Below are 19486 nucleotides of genomic sequence, written 5' to 3'. Positions count from 1 at the left end.
TTCGTCTTAATTCTGACTAATTAGGGTGGAGGCTGACGAGGAGGGGGGGGGGGGGGGGGGGGGAGGGGAGGGGCGGAGCCAGAGAGGGACAAGATGTCGGTGTTGTGAGCCTGTGCAACCTCGGCGGGACCTCCCACATTACAAAAATCATCCCCCCCTCCCTTCCACCCCCTGTGTTTACAAAGTGGAAGATTAAGGAAATCGGTTTAGGAAACGACAGCCGTCACCCACACCAGCAAAATAATTCCCCCGTCTGCAGCGGGAGGCCTGACAAGCAGGACGGCAGTGAGATCCACAAACTTTTTCTTCCTCTTCCTTTTCTTTTTTTATCTTGTTTGTGTGAGAAGTGCTGATTATCTGGTGCCAGCGCACGTCTGGCCTTTCGGTAGCCAGGAGGCAAACAGACAAGAGACGCGTTTTGCTCGCCTGATCGGCATCAGAGCCTCTAATTGTCAGCGGGGACATCAGTCCAAACCATCGGGAGGAAAGGAAAAGCGCCCCTGAACGTGAAAAGCTGTGCGACAATCGCCGGTGCGAGGCGGTTCGGAACCGAAATAGAGCGCCGACACTTGAGGGGAGGGTGGTGGGAGGGGCGTCAGGCGGCGTGCAGCCCCCCAGACAGACAGACAGACAGACAGACAGAGAGAGAGACAGACAGAGAGATATATCAGGTGGCCATCTGGGACGGCGGGGCGCCGTGGGCTCGGAGGTGATAACATTTTAGAGGCAAAGACCTTTTTCCGAGTGGCAGCAGGGCCAATCTGGACAAAACACCGAGCCTCTCCGCTCCGAGGGGCCGGGGCTCTGTGTCGCTGCCCCGCCCCCAGGTGTCGGGCGAAGTGTGTCGTCGCGCACGAGCAGCAGCAGCAGCAGCAGCTGAGACAACTCCGCCCCGGCCGCAGATCACAATCTGAAGAGCAAACGCACGCAGACAAAAGGCGGGGAGGAAAGATCAGACGGCGCACACGGGAGACGGACAGGTGGCATATCGCTATCAGTCACGGCCGCCGTCATTGTCGAGAGCCACAAAGAAGTTCAGACGGGCCGCGTCGGCCTCGCTCGCTCTCAAAGGCCGGGCCGGAGAGTGACAGATACACCTGAATATCACTCACTCGCTCCTGTTCCAACACTCAAAAACCTGGCTGCTCTTTCTTTTCCCGAACCTGCTGGTATTCACATCCTCCGGTTCCCCGGAGTCTCCTCGCGGCCGTCTGGATCCTTCCACGCTGCTCACAAAGACCTCGCACGCTGTGTCATTCCGCTCACATCAAATGAACCAATCAGAGTCCGGCCTTCCAATTCTCTGCTCCCCGGCTCGAGTGTGATGTCCTAATGACTGGCTGGCTGTTGACGGCGGTCCGCATAACAGCGGGCCCAGAGGGGGACAATTAGGGAGGAGAAGGACATGTTTTCCTTGATAAATGTTGTCAGCGCGACTATTGGTTCTAATAAGCTGTAATTTGTGCAGCGGCGGCGGCAGCGGCAGGGCGAGTCCTGCTAGGTTTTACAGTGATGCAACACAAGTGCTTTCATTAGAGAGGTGTGGATATGAAATGTTTAAGAGAAGAAAAAAAAAAAACGAGCCCTGTGGTGACAGCCTGAACGGTTCACAAGGCTTATTTTCTTCTTTTCTTTTTTCAATAGAGTCAAAAAATTCCAAATTCTAAATTCACAACACACTGGCAAGTTGTCTAAGCTTTTTTTGTTGTTGGGTTTAAAAAAAAAAAAAAAAAAAAAAAATTTGATTCACAATGACGCAACACCGTCCAGCTAAGGAACAATTTATCACAGCAGGCAGTTCACTTGATAAACGACCTATCATTAATATTTTATCAAAACTGTCTCAGCTTGCCAGTCAAAATCATCGACCGATCAATCAGCCACGTCAGCGACGGCTCGACGGCCACCGATGACTAATGAGAAAAGAAGAAAAGGAAAATCTTTGGATGGATCTCCTGTTCTTCAGCCTGCACCAGCGTGAGTGCCACGTGTCAAACTTCAGCCCCTGCCCTCCTCGTCAGCCGAGTCGTCGCCAGCACAGCGGCCCCCCGAAGCCGAGGGGGCCCGGCGAAGACGGTCACGTCGCGCGGGCTGCGTCTGCACACAGGAAGGCAGGTGGCGCCAGACTCGCCGCGCCGCCTCGCGCGACGTGACTGACGGCTTCCGGCGGAGCAGGGCCGACAAAGTCCAACGGCAGACGCGACACCAGCGCCAGTCTGCGGGAAACCAAACTATGAGCGCGATTGTCTGAGTGCAAATTCCCGGCACTCCCCCCCCCCCACCCGACCCCCCCCTCCCCTCCCTCCCTGCCACCCCCGCGTGCCACTTTGGCTCCCGCCGCCGCCGTCACGCCAGCCGCGATGCAAGCGCGCAAATTGTCATCCGCGTGACAATGTGGTGCAACCCTAAACTGTCATGTGCTTGGTCGCCCGAGTCAATATTTACCCCTGATTTGAGTATCCTTGTTAGGCAGCCATCTGACAGCCATTCATCTGATTACAGCAGGCTTATTCAAATGCTTTTGGTGGGGGTGGGGTGGGGAAGGGGGGTCCAGGGGTAATTGGCCTGGATTTGTGGTGGGGCTTTTAAGGAAATATTCTTAAAAAAGAAAAAACAAAGAAAAAAAGACAAAGAAAATGCTGCAAACGCCTGCATGTAAACTCCACTGACATATAACCGCGAGACAGTCAGGAATCACACTGACAGCTCTCACAAGCCAAAAAACAGCAGTTTTGTTTTGGAGCGGCCGACTGATGTGTGTGACAGTGAAGTCTGCCGAGGTTTCTCCGCCTGCGTTAAAGCGCGCAGCTCGCTCGCCGTTCTTCGAACATTCATTCACACTTAAAAGTGGCTTAAAAGCGCTAAGCCTAAACCTACAGGATCCATTTCCGTCCGTATCATCTCTTTTACAGAAATACCCCTAAACTCATCCTTTATGCCCCATACAGGGCCAGGTCTTCAATTTAATTTCCCATCTGTGGCCAGTCTGAAATATTATCCCAGAAATGAGATCCGTGCCCCTGAATACAGAGTGTGGAGTCGGTGTAGGGAGACGGATGGAGACATGGCCTGATTTCTCAGAGTAAGAGGTGTGCCACGGTGAGTGGGGGGTGGTGGAGCAGGGGGGAGGGGGGTGGAGGGCTGGATCTCCTCCCAAAGTGGCACCGCAAATATTTGCCCTCCGCCACTTGGCCATCGAGACGTATCCTCTCCATCCTCCCTTCTCCCTTCTTCCTCCCGTCACTCCTCCGTTCTGCCGAGAGGCAGCCAGAGCCGCCGCGGTCGGCCAGGCAGGGCGCCAAAAGCCGCGACAGAAAAAAAAGTTTCCCCTCGCGCTGCCAGAGGTCACGGAAGTTCAACTGCCTGGAAAGACTGGGCTTTGCATATTTAAAACCTCTGAGGGCGCCACGTGGCCGTCGAGCAAGGCACAGGTGCGAGGGAAAAAAATAGAAAGCTGTCAAATGATCTTTGTGCTTTCCAATGATTTGGGGAGTGGGGAGTGGGGGGGGGGGGGTGGGGTGGGGGGGACCCTCAGAACTCTTGCGAGCGGTCTCTGCAGACGTCCCTGAGTCTGTGTTACATATTCATTACCTTTCTTTTCCCGGGCCTCACATGGCGGGATTTTAATTGCCTACATTTCCGAGTAAAAAGCCGGATGAGCAGAGTGAGAGCGCCGCGCCTCCTGAGGGAAGGATGTGGGAAGTCTAACACCAGCGCACAGCGCAACCTGATAAACACATAACCACTAATAAGAGCACTCATTACACATAACCAGATTATTCCCATGGCTCTAAGCTCGACTTAATTTTTTCTCCCCTCTGAGCAGGTTGCAGGGCTGCAGCGAGCTGATGAACTGCTGCATGCCACCGCCGTGCAGGTGGGTTTATGGATCGCTCAAGGAAATAGATGTAGGGTTTGTTTATTATTTACCATTTTAATAAGTAGCATTTAGCTGGAACAAACACTAAATGCTTTTGACTGGGATGTGCACCTCAGTCGAGCCCGCTGGCTTCCGCCTCTCCGTCTACGTCCACTAAATCCCTGAACTCTTCCTATAGTGAGATTGGAAGGTTTTACACATGCTAATTGTGTGCGTTTAACAACATAGAGACAGCTCGTCAGACAGTTGCAATTAGCAGTCAGTCTAAAAAAAAAACATTTGCTGCTTTCATAATCCCTTGCCATGCAAATCGCACAGTGTGTGTGTGGGTAGGAGAGGGTATAAGGTGAAGTAGCAAGAGTGTCTATCTATACGTGTGAGAAGAACAAGTGCAATGCCTGACATGTTTAATAGATAAATAGAACAAGATGTTTCGATATGATATGGTTTCATTTTTGTTGTATAATTACAGTTTCAAGTTTCACCTGTGGCTTTGCTGCTTCGGACTCAAACGCTGCAACGTTTCCAAGACACAGAGCGATGATGTCATCGGCTACTGTTGGAGAAACGATTTGATAAATTACCATTTTGTGCTACTAATGCCAGTCAATACCGCGTATCTGCCGCTCAGCTGAGATGTTGTGGGCTGCGAGGTGAATCCAGGTCTCTGCAGCTGCGCACAGCAAAACAGATCAAGTGCAGAGATTTAACAGGCTCGTTCAAGTCGAGTCAATTTTATTTATTTAGCCTCAAGGGGCTTTGCAATCTCCACCGCATATTATCCACCGGAAATTAGGAGCCTGTGAGTCTCAACTCACGGCGTTCCATGCAGTGGAGTCTACGTGCGACGGGGACAGGGGCACCCTAGATAAGAGAGGAGTGTGGGGAAACATGCCTGTTACACATGCTGCTGCTTCATGGCGCTGCACTTGCCTGGCTGTTCCGGGCTCTGGTTATATTCTGTCACATTAACGTTGGGAAAAGAGGATATGTTGACAGAGAGAGGACACTGCACATTGAGACTCTAGGGCTTTTCTAGGGCTGGTGGCACTGGGACATGAAGACAGGCGTGTGTGTGTGTGTGTGTGTGTGTGTGTGTGTGTGAGTCTGTGTGTGTGAGTGTGTGCACGCGCACGTGCGTGTGCATGGGAGGGGAGGGTTGCCTGTGGAGCGGAGCATGTGGATGCCCACCCACTCTGCAGCCTCGCGGCTCTCGTCATTTCGCATCAATCCACAGTCTCTCAATATAAATAGGACAGGTGTCCTAAAGCCATGTAGTGCTAATAGAGGCAATGGCATTATGCATCGACCCAAGACCCCTCAGCTGACTACGCCAGCCTGTCGTGATGATGTTGTAATAATGAGCTTCCCTCCAACTTGCACACCAGAAGCCCCTTGAAAGAGCACTAATTTGGCACAAAAAAAAACATTTTTTTTTTTTTTTTTTAAATGAATGTGCTTAATGCACTAGCTAAATAAAGGGAGTGGAAGAGGCCTGGCGCTGAATAATGAATAAACATTAATGACTACGTGGACTGGGACTCAGTAAAACCATAAACCGCAATTTACATTCAAAAATGAAAAACAAAGTGTTTACTTTTGCTTTTAGATTTCACATGCTTTAATATCTTCATAGCACTCGTCTCATTGTCAGACTTAATGCATAATGCATATACATGATTGTGCAAATGCCATAGAATATAAACATGGAATAACAAACTCAAAAAAAAAAGTATTTAAGAAATGTTAGGCACTTGAATTTTTTTTGCCCGGATAAATATAAATATATCATAGAGTGAACTCATAGGAAGCAACTGTGTCCAGGCTGGAAGGAATTGCAGGAGGTGCACTAAAATAGAGAGTAGAGTTCCACGCGTTAGCTTCCCCGTGGCGTCACAGAATCTTCACACTTCATTACTGCAAGGCCAGGGACGTGTGAAGTCATTATGTAGGAACAGTGGGACGAGTGTGTTTATGTGTGCATGTGCGTCTGGGCCCGCAAAGGGTGTGGGATGTGCATGTGGAGGGCAACTCATAACTCACCCGTCCCCTGTTGCTGAAAGTGTTGTCCGGAAGCAGGATGAAGCCATTCACATGGAAACGCAGTTTAATACATTCAAACAGCTGGGAGGGGCTGCAGTTGTTGACGGTGTCAAACGAAAGAGGACGAACAAACAGCTGGAAGGACGTTTCCATTTTACAGCTCTACGGCAACTATACTTAACAAAAGCAGCGTAAGATAGCGCGGAGCAATTTGCGGTGAGTCACTTCTTAAAAAGAGGCGCAAACTATGGTCATGCAAGGTTCCGCCGTGTGTGTAGTCAACGCCTCAGCAGCAGGAGTGGGGAAAAGTGTGTTCTCTACTTCCATCTAGAGGACAATATAGGAACGTCAAGGCCTGTTCTTCTCTTGCGATGCATTTTTATTTCATTCCCTTCTTTTATGATATAAATTTTATTTATTTGGAGATCAACACAAGTGAATAAACAACAAAATTGTACTCACTTTTTGATTTAATGATTGTCACCTTGCAAGACTTTAAAGGCCTTATTCTACCTGAGTGCCAATAATGCATTGAAACAGCCTTGACAAAGGTTAACAATAACTACAGTACAATGCCTCATCTGACTCAAATAAACAAATATTTTTCCAGTATTTTTTCTATGGCATGAAAATTTATAGTACGAGCCAAAAAATGTCTATTCAACTACCAGCTGAAATCAGCATACCAATTAGACCTCTACTGTCAAGCCCGTGAGTGAGTGCACGAGTGCTCAGATCTGTGCAAACTGTGCAACAATTGAAAATTAATTTTCAACCAATAACTTTGAGATTTGTGGCAAAAGCCCAAGGCACTTACTGTACAAATGCTGCCAACGCTGAGAATGTGCCACTGACTGAAAGGCTGTTGGAATGAATTCAACAAGCCAGGCAGTATACCCAAGTTATCACAACAGTTTTTAATCAAATGGAAGGCTTGCAAAACCTTACCTTGTAGATTTTTTTATTTTTTTTTATCTCGAAAGAATAACTCATAATTTGTTATTTCAATTAGTCTTTGACAAGTTCAGTTATTAATAATGTGAATAAACGTTATCAATTGTTGAAAGAGATACAGAAAAATATCTTGATTCATACAGTCAAGTCAAATTCGGGGCAGATGCACACACTCCAAGTAATTTGTCTATTTTTTGTGGCTGAAAGATAAAGTGTGATTTAAAAAAAAAAAAAAAAAAGATACAACAATACGTTTTTAGAAATAAGTACATAAATGCGATTAGTTCAGTTAGTTAAGATTAGTTCAGACATCCACAAAATCCACCTTCATATTTATTAGAACTACAAACAAATTCAAGAGTACCCAAATGCAGACATCTTTGTCAAACAAATTCGGAATTGGAGGGATTTTCTTACAGGCATTAACAAAGGACAGCAGTGGCCCAGCGAAGGACCCAAAGGGGCCAAGATGGCTGCGCCCGTGGCAGACGCCGGGGAGTTTGAAAGCTGGTTAAATGATCGTCTGGACTCGTTGGAAGTGGACCGTGAGGTGTACGGGGCGTACATTTTAGGGGTCCTACAAGAGGAAGAGACTGACGAAGAGAAAGAAGACGCGCTTCAGGGGATTTTATCTGCATTTCTGGTGATTAAACACAACGGCATGTTCCCCTCTGCCACCAAGGCGGCGGCGGTCTCACTCCGCTGAGCCGCTGGTTGCCCAGTGAGCATGGGCGGCACGAAGTGGGTGTGCTAATGATAGCTCTCTGCTTATATGGAAAATATGGTTACCAAAACCTTAACGAGGAGTGTGTGCTCACGTCTGTTGTCGTTCGCAATATTAGTGAGGATGTTCAAAGTTTTTGGTGTGGGTGCGTGGTGTAAATGACGCAGGCGGCAAGTAAGGTCGAATCGAATGTTTTGGGCTTGAGCAGTTGTTGTCTCCCAGAGACAGCAGAACGATGGCGTAGACAGGCACCGCGCTGCTCGTTTGTAAACATCGTGTGCGCCATTTATGTTTCAACCGGTAGCGTGCGTGCCAGGAAATAACCGTTGACCTGTAAAGAGGCCACATCGTCAGTACAGGGCGTGTCGCTGTCAAGTTGTCTTCGGCTATTGACCCTGTCTTTCCGTTCTGTGCAGGACGAGGTGGCTGTGGAGGATGTCTGCAAACAGATCATCAAACAGTGGACGGACTACATCAGCCAATCAAAAGCCAAAAGAGACAGTGACGATGGTATTTTATCACTTATCTTTTTTTTTTTGTCTTTTTTTTTTTGTCTTTTTACAATCCTCTTTTCCTTTCACAAGATTTGCTATCACTTGCTGAAAATAATTAGTTTGTGGTGAAACGCACTGCACGGTTGTACAGTGTGGGCACTGTCACTGAAACCCCCAAAATAAATTGCAGAAGTGACATCAGCTGGCTTCAGTCTAGATTAAACAAAAAAAAAAGACAGTTTGCCACGAGTCTTGCATCACTCACAAACACACACACACACACACATTGTGAAATTGTTTATTTCTGAGTTTTGGAGCAGAGTGCGTGACAGTTTTATCTCGAGGAGTGATTTCCTGGAAGAGTAAAGCAAAACAGTTCCTGAAACTGCAGAAAGTTTTCTTTTTGTGGTATGAAAAAATGTTTATACCAGAAAGTGTTGTTTTTTCAGATTGTTCCCCTTTTATTACTGGAAAGAGATTGTTTACCCTGTGCATATCATCACACAGGCTTGTGCACTCAGTGACGTTTGTGGCTAAAACACATACTTGTGTAGACACCGCAAGCATAATATTGATAAATAAATAATGAACTTTTACTGCAAGTCAAGGAACTGAAGGTCATTGTTTTGTTTTGCATTTTCGCACTGCAGCCGAGGTCCAGGCCATCGCCAGCATGATAGAAAAGCAAGCTCAAATAGTGGTAAAGTCTAAGGAGGTGTCCGAAGAGTCCAAGAAAAGGAAAGAAGCTCTCCTCGCTCAGTACGCCAACATAACGGATGGAGAGGAATATCCTTGAGTTTGCAGCTGTCGTGTCGTTGTTTTACCCAGTCGTGTTTTGCCGTGCGGTCTACTGTCTTGTGAATGAATGTTTAGTTGTGATCCACGTGTGGTGTTGACCTCGTCCTTGACTAAACGCACAGAAGAAGAAGAGGAGGAGCCAACAAGTGGGGCCCACATGATTGGAAGTGAAAACTGTATCCTTCTAATTCTGTGTGATTTCTTTTTTTTTTTTTTTTTTTTTTTTTTTTTTTAAATCGCATCCAATGCAGAGGCACTTAAAGCATTGTAGATGGGTCCTTTTTATTTCCGTCTGTTTGTCCTTCACTTCACGTCCTAGCTCTTTTCAAGAACACCAACGTTGAAGAGGTGTTCAACAGGCAGAAGCAGAAGCGGGTCCAGGCTCGGGAAGATTCCCAGAAAAAGAAGGAGATGGACAAGATGCAGCGGGAGAAGGACAAAGTGTCCAAACAAGAGAGGAAGGACAAGGAGAAAAAGCGCACGCAAAAAGGGGAACGCAAAAGATAAGACCGAGGAGATGGGAAGACTTTTTAGGTGACAATATTTTGCTACAAAACATGATGATTAAACACTCTTTTCATGATTGTAGCTAAGCCCATTGGCACCTTACAAATAATATCATGCCTTTATCACATCTTTATTATTTACATCACATGAATTCATGTTTATAGAACAAAGTTCTGCAAAGTTCGGTGGAGGACTCAAATTCAGGTTTTGAATTATTGGGCAATGACTTTGCTAAAACCAATTCTGATTGGAACTGTTGATTGACAATGATCGATTTTGTTTGAAAAACATTGCGGGGTCGGAGGAATGGCAAATCTTTTTCCATTAAATCTTCCTTTGTAAAAGTTGCGAAGGTCTCATGGCTCTGCACAGTTCCACAGTATTTTGTCTGAGAATCCAAATCCAAGGAGAAGTTACTAAATTATACCTCAAATATTACTGTACAACAAAATATGAATGTTTATTGCTGACTTTTTAAATTAATTAAAAAAAAAAAAAAAACACTGAGAAATAGTGATTGTTTTTTATTGATGGATTATTATATGCCAGTTAGAACAGGAAACAAGAAAAACAGTTTTGGAACATAACAGGATATCGTCAACTTGTTGATTCATATTTTTTGCATCACTCAGAAATATTAAGACAAATGAACTGTTTTCTGACAAAATAACAATGAAAAGCAAGTTTAAAAGAATCAAACATTTAAACTCTGAACATCATGACATTCTACATGTCAAACTTACAAAACGACAAAGAAATCTGACTTTACTCAAATGTTTTTAGAATTTTGCATCTAAATATAATAAATTATAGGGGTTCTTTCACAGTGGTCTTCAATCGCCACTGTGTTTTTGTATGTTTTAATGTCACTGATTCAAAAAAATAATATGATAAGACAAACTGAAACAATTTAAAACAATGACCTTTTTCAAAAGCTTCAATGTTTTCAATATAATTCAATTAATCATGTTTTAAGATTTTTTGTGATTACAGAAAAGCAAGCTGAAGTAAATCAGTACTTTAATGATTAGACTGGTTTGGTTTAATTTTTTTCATTTTAATAAATAGGTAAAATGGAGAGGGGGGGGCAATTATCACTAAAATGTTCCTCATAAATAATACCTTAAAATACAAGAGGAATGGAACAGGCCTGGAGAGTACATCGCTGAAGTCTGGAGGAAAGTCCTATTTTATGCATCTCCTTACTTAACTTAATCGTGTGCTTTCTGACTGCTAATTCATAGTGTAAAATACATATTCATTGTTGGGAGAGGATGTGCAGTTGCGTCTTCACTTTCTCCCTTTTCATCAAGTCTGTGAACGGGTTTTGGGAGAGCCATCTGCAGAGCGCACCACAGGGCTGTCCGCAGTTTCCGCGTGGAAGCAGCCAGGTCCTTGAGTGCGATGGCGAGCAGCAGGGTGTCTTCAGAAGCAGACGGACATCAGCATCAGTCAAGTTCAAAAGAAATTAAAAAAAATTAAAAAAAAAACATACATCTGTGCTCGCAAAGTGACTCACCTCTGCACTCCGTGTGCGGAGCTGCCAGCTGATGGCGTCGCATCATGTTAGTAATTCCTTCTTTGCGCCTGGCCTGAGTCATGCTAACGGCCATGTGATGCCTCTTCAGCGCTGTGCGGATGTTGATGTGCAGAGAAACGCTGAGACCCTCAATCTTATCCAGAAGGCTGGACACCTACAAAACAACAACCAATTCAACTGGTGGATTTAGCCTCACTTCATCCCTCTGAGCACAATGTCCAATACTGCCACGTAAAACAAAGACAGACTGCAGTGTGCAATGTCATCTCTAGGTGGCAGTATAATGCATTATTGGTCTCACTTTTTCTTGTGTATTGGTGAGATTGACAAGGAGCTGGTCGACGCTGCATTGTTCCGGTAGGGATTTGGCCACTGACGTCGTCTCTTTCCCAAAAAGACTCTTTCCAAGGACGGCTTCAGTCTACAACAAATCCAGTGTGAAAATGAAAATGGCAACAGCAACAACAAAAAAACATGTCTGTTATTACTCGCTGATGATGAGGCTATTTCTGACATTTCTGACATTTGACAGATTCTGCAGCTTAATCAGGGATGACAGTGAGGCTTACCATCTCCGTCTCCATCTCTAAGAGCTTCCACTGGCTGTGACAATCTTCCAGGTAGAGATGAATTTGCGCCACGGGCGTTTCGTTCATCGCAGTGGTTGAGGCGCCGCCGTTAAGATTGGCATCTCTTGGGTGGGTGACTGTGTCACTCTGAACTGGCCCTAAACCTACAACCTCATTGGCTACCATCGTATTGCTGGCTTCCAGTCCAGTAAAACTACCTCCGTGAGGTGTTTTGGATCTGGAGATGAAGTTGGAAAAGTTCACAGCAGAATGCCTTGCGGGGTCGTTCGCATGAAACCCTGGAGGGCCAAGCTGCTGAGTACCCAAACCTTTCACTCTGCCATTATCCCCTGCATATGTCTGAGGGTGCAGGCTGTTTGGTGGTGGGTACCTCTTACTTTCACCCCCCCTCATGTGAAAGTTAGATGCACTCCTGGTAGAATAACCGTCTCCCTGGGAACCAGACATGTGCGTCCTCCTTTTCTCCTTCGCCGGCTGCGGTTTGTTCCTGCTCTGGCCCTGCTGTGGATGCTGCCTATAATGATGGTTTGCCCTCACGTTCACAGGGAGCACGGTGCTCTTTGTGGCCAACGGAATTTTTTGTTGTCGGTTTTGGAGACTGCCAGAGCCAGAGTAGAACTGCGTCTGCTGGAAGTGTTGTGTGTGTGGCAGACTCGCACTACCACTAGTGGTGCACTTTGGTATTTTGCTCCTCGCTGCTCTATTTTTTCCCAAGTGTTCATGATCAGCGGTCATCAGTGACTGAAAACTGTTTACTATTTGGTTGATGGCCTGAGGTGAATATGGTTCATAACGGGGAGGCTCTGCACTGTTTTGGATGTGCTGGTCATCATAATGAGGCCCAAAAGAGGGTGCGGTCATTTCACTTTGAGGTAAAAAGACTTCACTGATGACAGGTAACTTATTCAAGTGCTGGATGTTCCCTGCACTGTCCAGAGCTGAAGTACTGCTATATTTATTCCACTGCGCCTGAGGCAGGTAGCCACTTCCTTTGTTTGGTAAGGGCAGATTTGGAGGATGTAGTTGCCTGGCACTGGTGTCACTGTAGTGTTGGTAAAAATTGTTCACATTTTTGCCTATTGCCTGTCCTTGTGTCAGACATGAAGCTTGGCTCGGAAGAAAAGTGGGGTTTTGTTGTGTTTTAGCATCTGGTTGAAAATTCTGTAGCTTCTCTTCCCCTAATGGAGACCAGATGGAGCTACGTGTCAGAAGAGACCTAAAAGAAGAGTTTGTAATGTCTTTAAATGCATGTATACAGCTGAAAGAATATCTTCATTTTGGCTCTTCTAATACAGCATCACATTACTGAATCTTTCGCAACACAATTGTACCAACACCAATAACCAGGACTCGAAAACATTACACCTAAACATACCAGAGACTGTAATCGTAGTGTGAGTCTCCTCCATCCATATCATTCAAGACCAAACCCTGCATATCAGGCTGAGTCTGTTCTGTGGGATACCTACAAATTCAGAAGACATGGTCTTAATTACAATGTATGTATATATTTATTATTTTTCTCCATATTATATTTCACTGTATAAATAAAAACTTTTTATTTCGACTACAGAAAGTCATCCAGCACCTTTAAGTAACAGGAAGAAAAGAAAAAATCCAACGCCGCGAGATCATTCTGACTAGATGGACAAGCAGGCGGATTCTCATCAATCCTCTTAAGCACGCCTCAGAGAGCGCACAAACAAACAATTACAATCTCACCAAAAACAAATCTAAAATTGATTACCAGCTCCTGGCGCTGCTTTGGGCGGAACTGAAAAGGCTGTGGGGATCATAATGGGCATCGTGAGACCAAGACACGTGGGATGCTGTCTCTTCCTGCAGACAGACAACAGGCACAGGGAATTTTAACTCAACCAACTACAGAATTTGTAGTATTGTAAAGTCTGACTTTACAATGTTAGAATTGTTCCCAACATGAAGTAAACTAATATGAAAGATTCATAAAACTATCATATGATCATTACAATAACGTGATATACTAGTTACACAAATCGAGGTGACGGTATTAGTTTATTATATAAATACAACGTCAAGGTACAATGTGTTCTGAACGATCTGTTTTCGTGTAACGGTGAAAATCGCTTCTCGTGAAATATGTACGTTTAACGTCTGCGTAATACGTCCTTCTGATAATCGAATCCTACCTGAAATTGGTGCGTATAAAATGGTGGATTGTCGTCGCTCACGGAGAGGCTCGGGAGGCCGCCAGACGCCATCTTCTCTCTTCAATCAGTTCGGCCTACTTGGCCACACAGCTCTCGCCGTCTCTCTCTTTCTTATCTGGGAAAACACAAAAAACGATTGTCATTCAAAATGCGTTCACTGACGATCCCTGATCACTTTTTTCCCAAAAGTTTTGCTTGTTAGTACAGGGAGTGCACTTTTTTTTTTTTTTTTTTTTTTTACACCACCTAGCAACTTCAACAATTACGCTGGCTAACTTTACGGTGCCTTGGCTAGTTCGGAGAAAACGGTGGTAGCAACTTCACATTTCGCCCACCGTCACGACAACAAGTTTCCGCCGCCAACAAAAAGTGAATCTACCTCATTCAATCCCTTTGACGGAGTTTTGCCGCCGTGTTTCTTGGGGCGATGGATAATCAAATTCAACGAGGCTGTTCGCTCGTGCACTTGTCAAGCTCCTGTCACTCAGACTGGAGTTTAACTCGGCCCACGCCATCTCAATCCTCATTGGCTGAGGCCGAGCCTAATTTTGCTCCAATTAACATTAGGCAAGGAGCTCGGAAGGCATGGCAACAAGTGGTCCGGCTCTCACATTGCACAGTTATAATTTATGACTGTGCAATGTAAGGTTTAGAGCTTATAACCCTTATTTCATTGTTATTGACGTATTCTTCGTTCTCATTTTCCTTTTCTGAATGAATGCGTATAAATAACCGTCTGTAAATTGTCTTTACTTTTGACAGCCATGGCCACTTTATTGGCTTCTAGGCATAATTACTTTGCGCATACATTTTTTGAATGCTTTTCAGATTGACAGATAGATGGATCAAATTTCAATATAAATTGGAACGCAGACGAGTGCTTTGTGGGTATGGTTACCTCTCTCCGTTTAAGTCTGTTTGGGTTATACAATCCAGATGTGTGTAGTTCCCTGTGCAATAATACGAGGGCGAATGACTCAAAATACTTTCAAAGTAAAAGCATGCCATCTGTTCAAACCAAACCAAACCGTTGGAACCAAATGTCTCACTTTACGTCTACATGTTAAAACATTTATCTTCTGTTATGTTCATAATTAAGTGTCATCGATAACCATTTGCCGTGATTTGTGTTTCGCTGGTGACCAATTGGTCTCTGAAGCAGCTAGACAAAAAACAAGCCAGTTTCCGTCAGTGACGACTTTATTTTGGAAAACTATAACCGGAAGTTGGGTGTGTTTTACAGCTGCCTTGACAACGGGAATAAATCTGGGCTGGTGGAAAGAAGGAAGAAAAAAAAGTCATCCTGAAGTTTTTCTCCGGAGCGGAGAGACCACAACTCTGTTGCTATCGGGAGCACACTGTCATTATTTTTCACCTACGCAAGGGCCAAACTCCTCGAGAACTCTTCGCAGGACCGATGACACACAGAACATAAATTTCGCCTCGAGTACTTTTTTCCCTCTTCCTTGGTCCAAAGTCAGCCTTTTTCGGAAACTCGCGAGGATGACTTTTTGCAAGACGTGGGCTGTTGCGCTCCTGCTGCCACTGCTCGCATCGAGCCAGCACCAAGGGGACAATGGGATCGTCGTCCCGGAACATGGTTATTGCCAGCCGATCTCGATCCCGCTGTGCACGGACATAGCCTACAACAAGACCATCATGCCCAACCTGATGGGCCACTACAACCAGGAGGACGCGGGGCTGGAGGTGCACCAGTTCTACCCCCTGGTGAAGGTGCAGTGCTCGCCGGACCTCAAGTTCTTCCTCTGCTCCATGTACGCGCCCGTGTGCACCGTGCTGGAGAAGGCCATCCCGCCGTGCAGGTCCCTCTGCGACCGGGCCAAGCTGGGCTGCGAGGCGCTCATGAACAAGTTCGGCTTCCAGTGGCCCGAGCGGCTGCGCTGCGAGAACTTCCCCGTGATGGGCGACGGGAACCTCTGCGTGGGACAGAACGAGTCGTCGGCCGCCACCGTGCCGCCCGTGCTGCCCGGCGCCGACACGCACGGCCTCTCCACGGCGCACACGCACGAGCTGCCGTTCCGTTGCCCCTCGGTTCTGAAGATCCCCACCTATCTCAACTACAAGTTCCTGGAGGAGAAGGATTGCGCGGCCCCGTGCGAGCCCTCCAGGAGGGGCGGCAGCATGTTCTTCACCGACAGGGAGATCCACTTCTCCCGCATCTGGATCCTCGTCTGGTCCGTGCTCTGCTGTGCCTCCACGCTCTTCACCGTCACCACCTACTTGGTGGACATGCAGCGCTTCAGGTACCCTGAGAGGCCCATCATCTTCCTGTCGGGCTGCTACACCATGGTCTCCATCGCCTACATCGCCGGCTACTTCCTGGGGGACGGCGTGGTCTGCAACGAGAGCTTCAGCCCGGAGGCCTACAAGACCATCGTCCAAGGCACCAAGAAGGAGGGCTGCACCATCCTCTTCATGATGCTCTACTTCTTCAGCATGGCCAGCTCCATCTGGTGGGTCATCCTCTCCCTCACGTGGTTCCTGGCGGCGGGCATGAAGTGGGGCCACGAGGCCATCGAGGCCAACTCCCAGTACTTCCACCTGGCGGCCTGGGCGGTGCCGGCCATCAAGACCATCAGCATCCTGGCCATGGGCCAGATCGAGGGCGACGTGCTGAGCGGCGTGTGCTTCGTCAGCCTCAGCAACCTGGACCCCATGAGGGGCTTCGTGCTGGCGCCCCTCTTCATCTACCTCTTCATCGGCACCTCCTTCCTGCTGGCCGGCTTCGTGTCGCTCTTCCGCATCCGCACCATCATGAAGCACGACGGCACCAAGACGGAGAAGCTGGAGCGGCTGATGGTGCGGATCGGGGTGTTCAGCGTGCTCTACACCGTGCCGGCCACCATCGTCATCGCCTGCTTCTTCTACGAGCAGGCCTTCCGCAGCCACTGGGAGCGCAGCTGGGTCAGCCACAACTGCCGCTCCCTGGCCATCCCCTGCCCCATGCAGAGTCGGCCCCGCATGTCCCCGGACTTCACCGTGTACATGATAAAGTACCTGATGACGCTGATCGTGGGCATCACCTCGGGCTTCTGGATCTGGTCTGGGAAGACTCTGCACTCATGGCACAAGTTCTACACGCGACTGACAAACGGTAAAAACGGGGAAACGGCCGTGTAGAGCATCTGAACGCCATTGGGACTGTTTCGTCTTTTTTTGTTTTTGTTTTTTACTCGGGTGGGTGGGGGGGGGGGGGGGGGTTCTTGCCACATTTTAGTACCTCAGGCTTTTAAATCACACGTGCCAAACCTGAGGGGTCGGATTCTGACAAAAGGTCAAGCTGGATAAACAGGGACTGAACCTGAGTGTCTGAACAAACAAGCAGCGGGACTTTGAACACCATGTGCTGAAGCGCTCTCCTCCCCACCTCTTTGACTCTTTAAAGCCCCCCCATAAACTCAAAAGGGAGCCGCCATCCCGCAGCCGAGAACATAGAGAGCCATTCATCCGCTGTGTAAACGTTTCGCTGATGAAAATTGTAAATAGCGTTTGTAAAAACATGGATTTATATATATATATATTTGTATTTAACAAAAGTCATCCCGCTTTTTCCTCCTGCTGCACTGTAACCATTCATTATGCTGTCCACCTAGTAACGCTGCTTTCTTTTTTTAATGAATTGCTTGATATTATTTGCTTTTCTGATGAATTAAAAGAATGTCCACATTTCAGGTTGTTGGGAGACATCCAATTTTTCATTTTGCAGTGACTCTTTAACCAGAATCATGTGCTGAAATTGGGCAGATGGAGTGGCTATAAATCAGTTGCTTGATATAAGAGTCAACATTCTAAATGGGCGGAGTCAAGCTAACCAGCTTTTGGCTTCACTTTTCCTTCACTTGCTTGTCAGTGTTCTTCATAAATCTCGTTTTCACAAGGTATTTTCTCTGATAAAAGTGCAGCCGCGTTGTTTTTCCAAGTGGGGGAGTTGAGGTTTGAGTCACCTCTGAACATCTGTTGCCTCAGACTTGCAGGCAACAGCGAAAGATTATTGGAATTCTTATTGGAAATTAGCCCTCACACCAGTCATCTGGTGAAGCAGCCTGTTTTGACGAAATCAGACACACCTCTCCGGCTAGATGACATGATGTCAGAACATTCTGAGAAGCTGGTGGTGGACCAGGTTGGCTTCCTTGGAGAGAGGAGCACCAGAACCTACCTTTTTTACACACCAGTGAAGGAAAAAAAAAACCTTCTGTATTGTCTGTTTGCCAGAGAGGGAAAGCAAAGCGAAAATCTAACTGAGCTGTTCGACGGGAGTAAAGTGCAGCTGTTCAGGTGAGAAAATGTTTCACCTCCTCCGCCTGGTTGAGGTTAGCGCCCCTCACCCACCTCCCGCAGCTCCAGTCGGAATCCCCTCCGGTCATGCCCGGCTGAAACCGAGCCCAGTCTGGTGTGCTGATGTCATCAGGCAACAGGACGTTTGGAGAAGGAAACTGATCCTCGTGCCTTGCAGCAGAGGGTCTTTTGTGGCAGGGCGGGGGGGAGGGCGGGGGGGGTATAGAACTACATTGGCATTGTACTTAAACAACGAATGTGCTGCTTAGAACATTGTTCCTAAGCCCCCCACACACACACACACACACACACACACACACCCTGAGTCCTGACAGTAAGAGTCAATGCTGAAGTCACTGGCTGCTTGCACTGATCTTCCTCACATCTCGTCACCTGAACAAGTTGGGTTCTGTTCCTCTGTTATCTCAAGCTGGATGAAGAAATGTTGTAACAGCAGACGGGCAGCGGCAGCCGACAGAGCGTCTCGAAACAGATACTCAGAGCGGGGAAACCCATAAAATCTACACCCTGCGCCTTGGCCTCCGCCCTCCTCACCTCCCACCCTCCCTGCCTCCCTCCCTCCCACTCCTTCCTCCTCCTGTCTCTCCCTCTCTCTCTGTCTCTCTCTGCTCAGATGAATGGGGGGAATGTGAGTGAGTCAGTGGAGCGGCGCTCGGGCCCTTTTTTCGTCCACAGAAAGACGGTCTCCTGTGTGCCCCGCTCACATCAAAGCGCCGCCGAAACCCGACTAGCTCCTTGTAAACAGGGCCGCCCGGCCCGAAGGCCCACTTCCTGCGCTTAACTCGACTTAATGGCCGGCTTGTTTGGCTTTGCACCGAAGCGGAGAAACGAGCGCCGAGCGAGAGAATGGAGGCAAGCTGCGGCGGGGCGGGGCGGGGTGGGGTGGGGTGGGGTGCTGGCGGTGTGCAGCAGCAAGATTGTTTTGAGGGTTAAAGCAGGGGGAGGAGGAGGAGAAGGAGGTGGAGTTTTTTTTTTTTTTTGGAGAGCTCTATGGAAAATCTTGTATTATTCGGTTGCCTTTGTCTTTCTTCCAGCGGAAAAACAACAAAGAAGGGAAGAAGGCAAATGAGGAGAGACGGGCCTCTGATTTACTGAATATTTAGGCAAAAACCTTTTGGATCACAGACTATCAGAGCTAAACAGAATCAGATGCTCTACTTAGAAGTGATTGTAGGCAGAAGCTTTAGTTGTTTTTGCTCTGTGATATTGTTGTGTATTTAAAAAAAACAAAAAAAACCTTTGGACATTTTTGATCAATTCTACACCGACAAACCGTTGAGACGGGGCCTGACTGTGTCACACTGAGCGACAAAGGAGGTGTTGGGTGTCACAGGCAGCGCCCAGGGTTCAGCGCTCAGAGACATCTTTCATGTTGGCTGATCTCAGATCTTAAATCTCGCGTGCAGCCATTTCCTGGTGCGCTCCGAGGCAAGAAGGGACAAGCCGA

General features: G+C 47.2%; 3 protein-coding genes across 3 annotated transcripts; 2 read left to right on the top strand and 1 right to left on the bottom strand.

The window, feature by feature from the left end:
• Positions 1-7313: 7313 nt before the first annotated feature.
• ccdc43 (coiled-coil domain containing 43) lies at positions 7314-9748 on the top strand. Its single transcript, XM_076038603.1, has 5 exons — positions 7314-7520; positions 8018-8111; positions 8746-8881; positions 9014-9069; positions 9213-9748. Exons 1-5 carry the CDS (start codon positions 7347-7349, stop codon positions 9398-9400), a joined length of 648 nt encoding a protein of 215 aa, XP_075894718.1. The 5' UTR covers positions 7314-7346; the 3' UTR covers positions 9401-9748.
• An 890-nt stretch (positions 9749-10638) lies between these two features.
• Positions 10639-12241, bottom strand: moto (minamoto). Its single transcript, XM_076038602.1, has 4 exons — positions 11510-12241; positions 11242-11361; positions 10920-11094; positions 10639-10823 (listed from the first exon to the last, which is right to left on the bottom strand). The coding sequence occupies exons 1-4, from the start codon at positions 11975-11977 to the stop codon at positions 10639-10641; spliced, it is 948 nt and encodes a 315-aa protein (XP_075894717.1). The 5' UTR covers positions 11978-12241.
• Positions 12242-15013: 2772 nt separating this feature from the next.
• LOC142896728 (frizzled-2-like) lies at positions 15014-17411 on the top strand. Its single transcript, XM_076038601.1, has one exon. The coding sequence runs from the start codon at positions 15223-15225 to the stop codon at positions 16858-16860; it is 1638 nt and encodes a 545-aa protein (XP_075894716.1). The 5' UTR covers positions 15014-15222; the 3' UTR covers positions 16861-17411.
• The last annotated feature ends 2075 nt before the right edge of the window (positions 17412-19486 follow it).

This window comes from Nelusetta ayraudi, unplaced genomic scaffold (assembly GCF_046127955.1).
Source record: "Nelusetta ayraudi isolate G7.1 ecotype Tasmania unplaced genomic scaffold, CSIRO-AGI_Nayr_v1 ptg000057l, whole genome shotgun sequence".
In the NCBI taxonomy this organism is placed as follows: domain Eukaryota; kingdom Metazoa; phylum Chordata; class Actinopteri; order Tetraodontiformes; family Monacanthidae; genus Nelusetta; species Nelusetta ayraudi.
The sequence above is the reverse complement of the archived record's forward strand: the minus strand, read 5'-3'. Positions and strand labels throughout refer to the sequence as shown.

Excerpts from the sequence above, each read along its gene's own strand:
- ccdc43 (XM_076038603.1), top strand. The coding sequence starts at position 7,347 with ATGGCTGCGCCCGTGGCAGACGCCGGGGAGTTTGAAAGCTGGTTAAAT. Across the intron at positions 8,112-8,745 it reads CAAAAGAGACAGTGACGATG|CCGAGGTCCAGGCCATCGCC; the intron begins GTATTTTATCAC and ends TTCGCACTGCAG. Across the intron at positions 8,882-9,013 it reads AACATAACGGATGGAGAGGA|AGAAGAAGAAGAGGAGGAGC; the intron begins ATATCCTTGAGT and ends GACTAAACGCAC.
- moto (XM_076038602.1), bottom strand. The coding sequence starts at position 11,977 with ATGTCTGGTTCCCAGGGAGACGGTTATTCTACCAGGAGTGCATCTAAC. Across the intron at positions 11,095-11,241 it reads TCACCAATACACAAGAAAAA|GTGTCCAGCCTTCTGGATAA; the intron begins GTGAGACCAATA and ends GTTGTTTTGTAG. Across the intron at positions 10,824-10,919 it reads TCCGCACACGGAGTGCAGAG|ACACCCTGCTGCTCGCCATC; the intron begins GTGAGTCACTTT and ends CTGCTTCTGAAG.
- LOC142896728 (XM_076038601.1), top strand. The coding sequence starts at position 15,223 with ATGACTTTTTGCAAGACGTGGGCTGTTGCGCTCCTGCTGCCACTGCTC.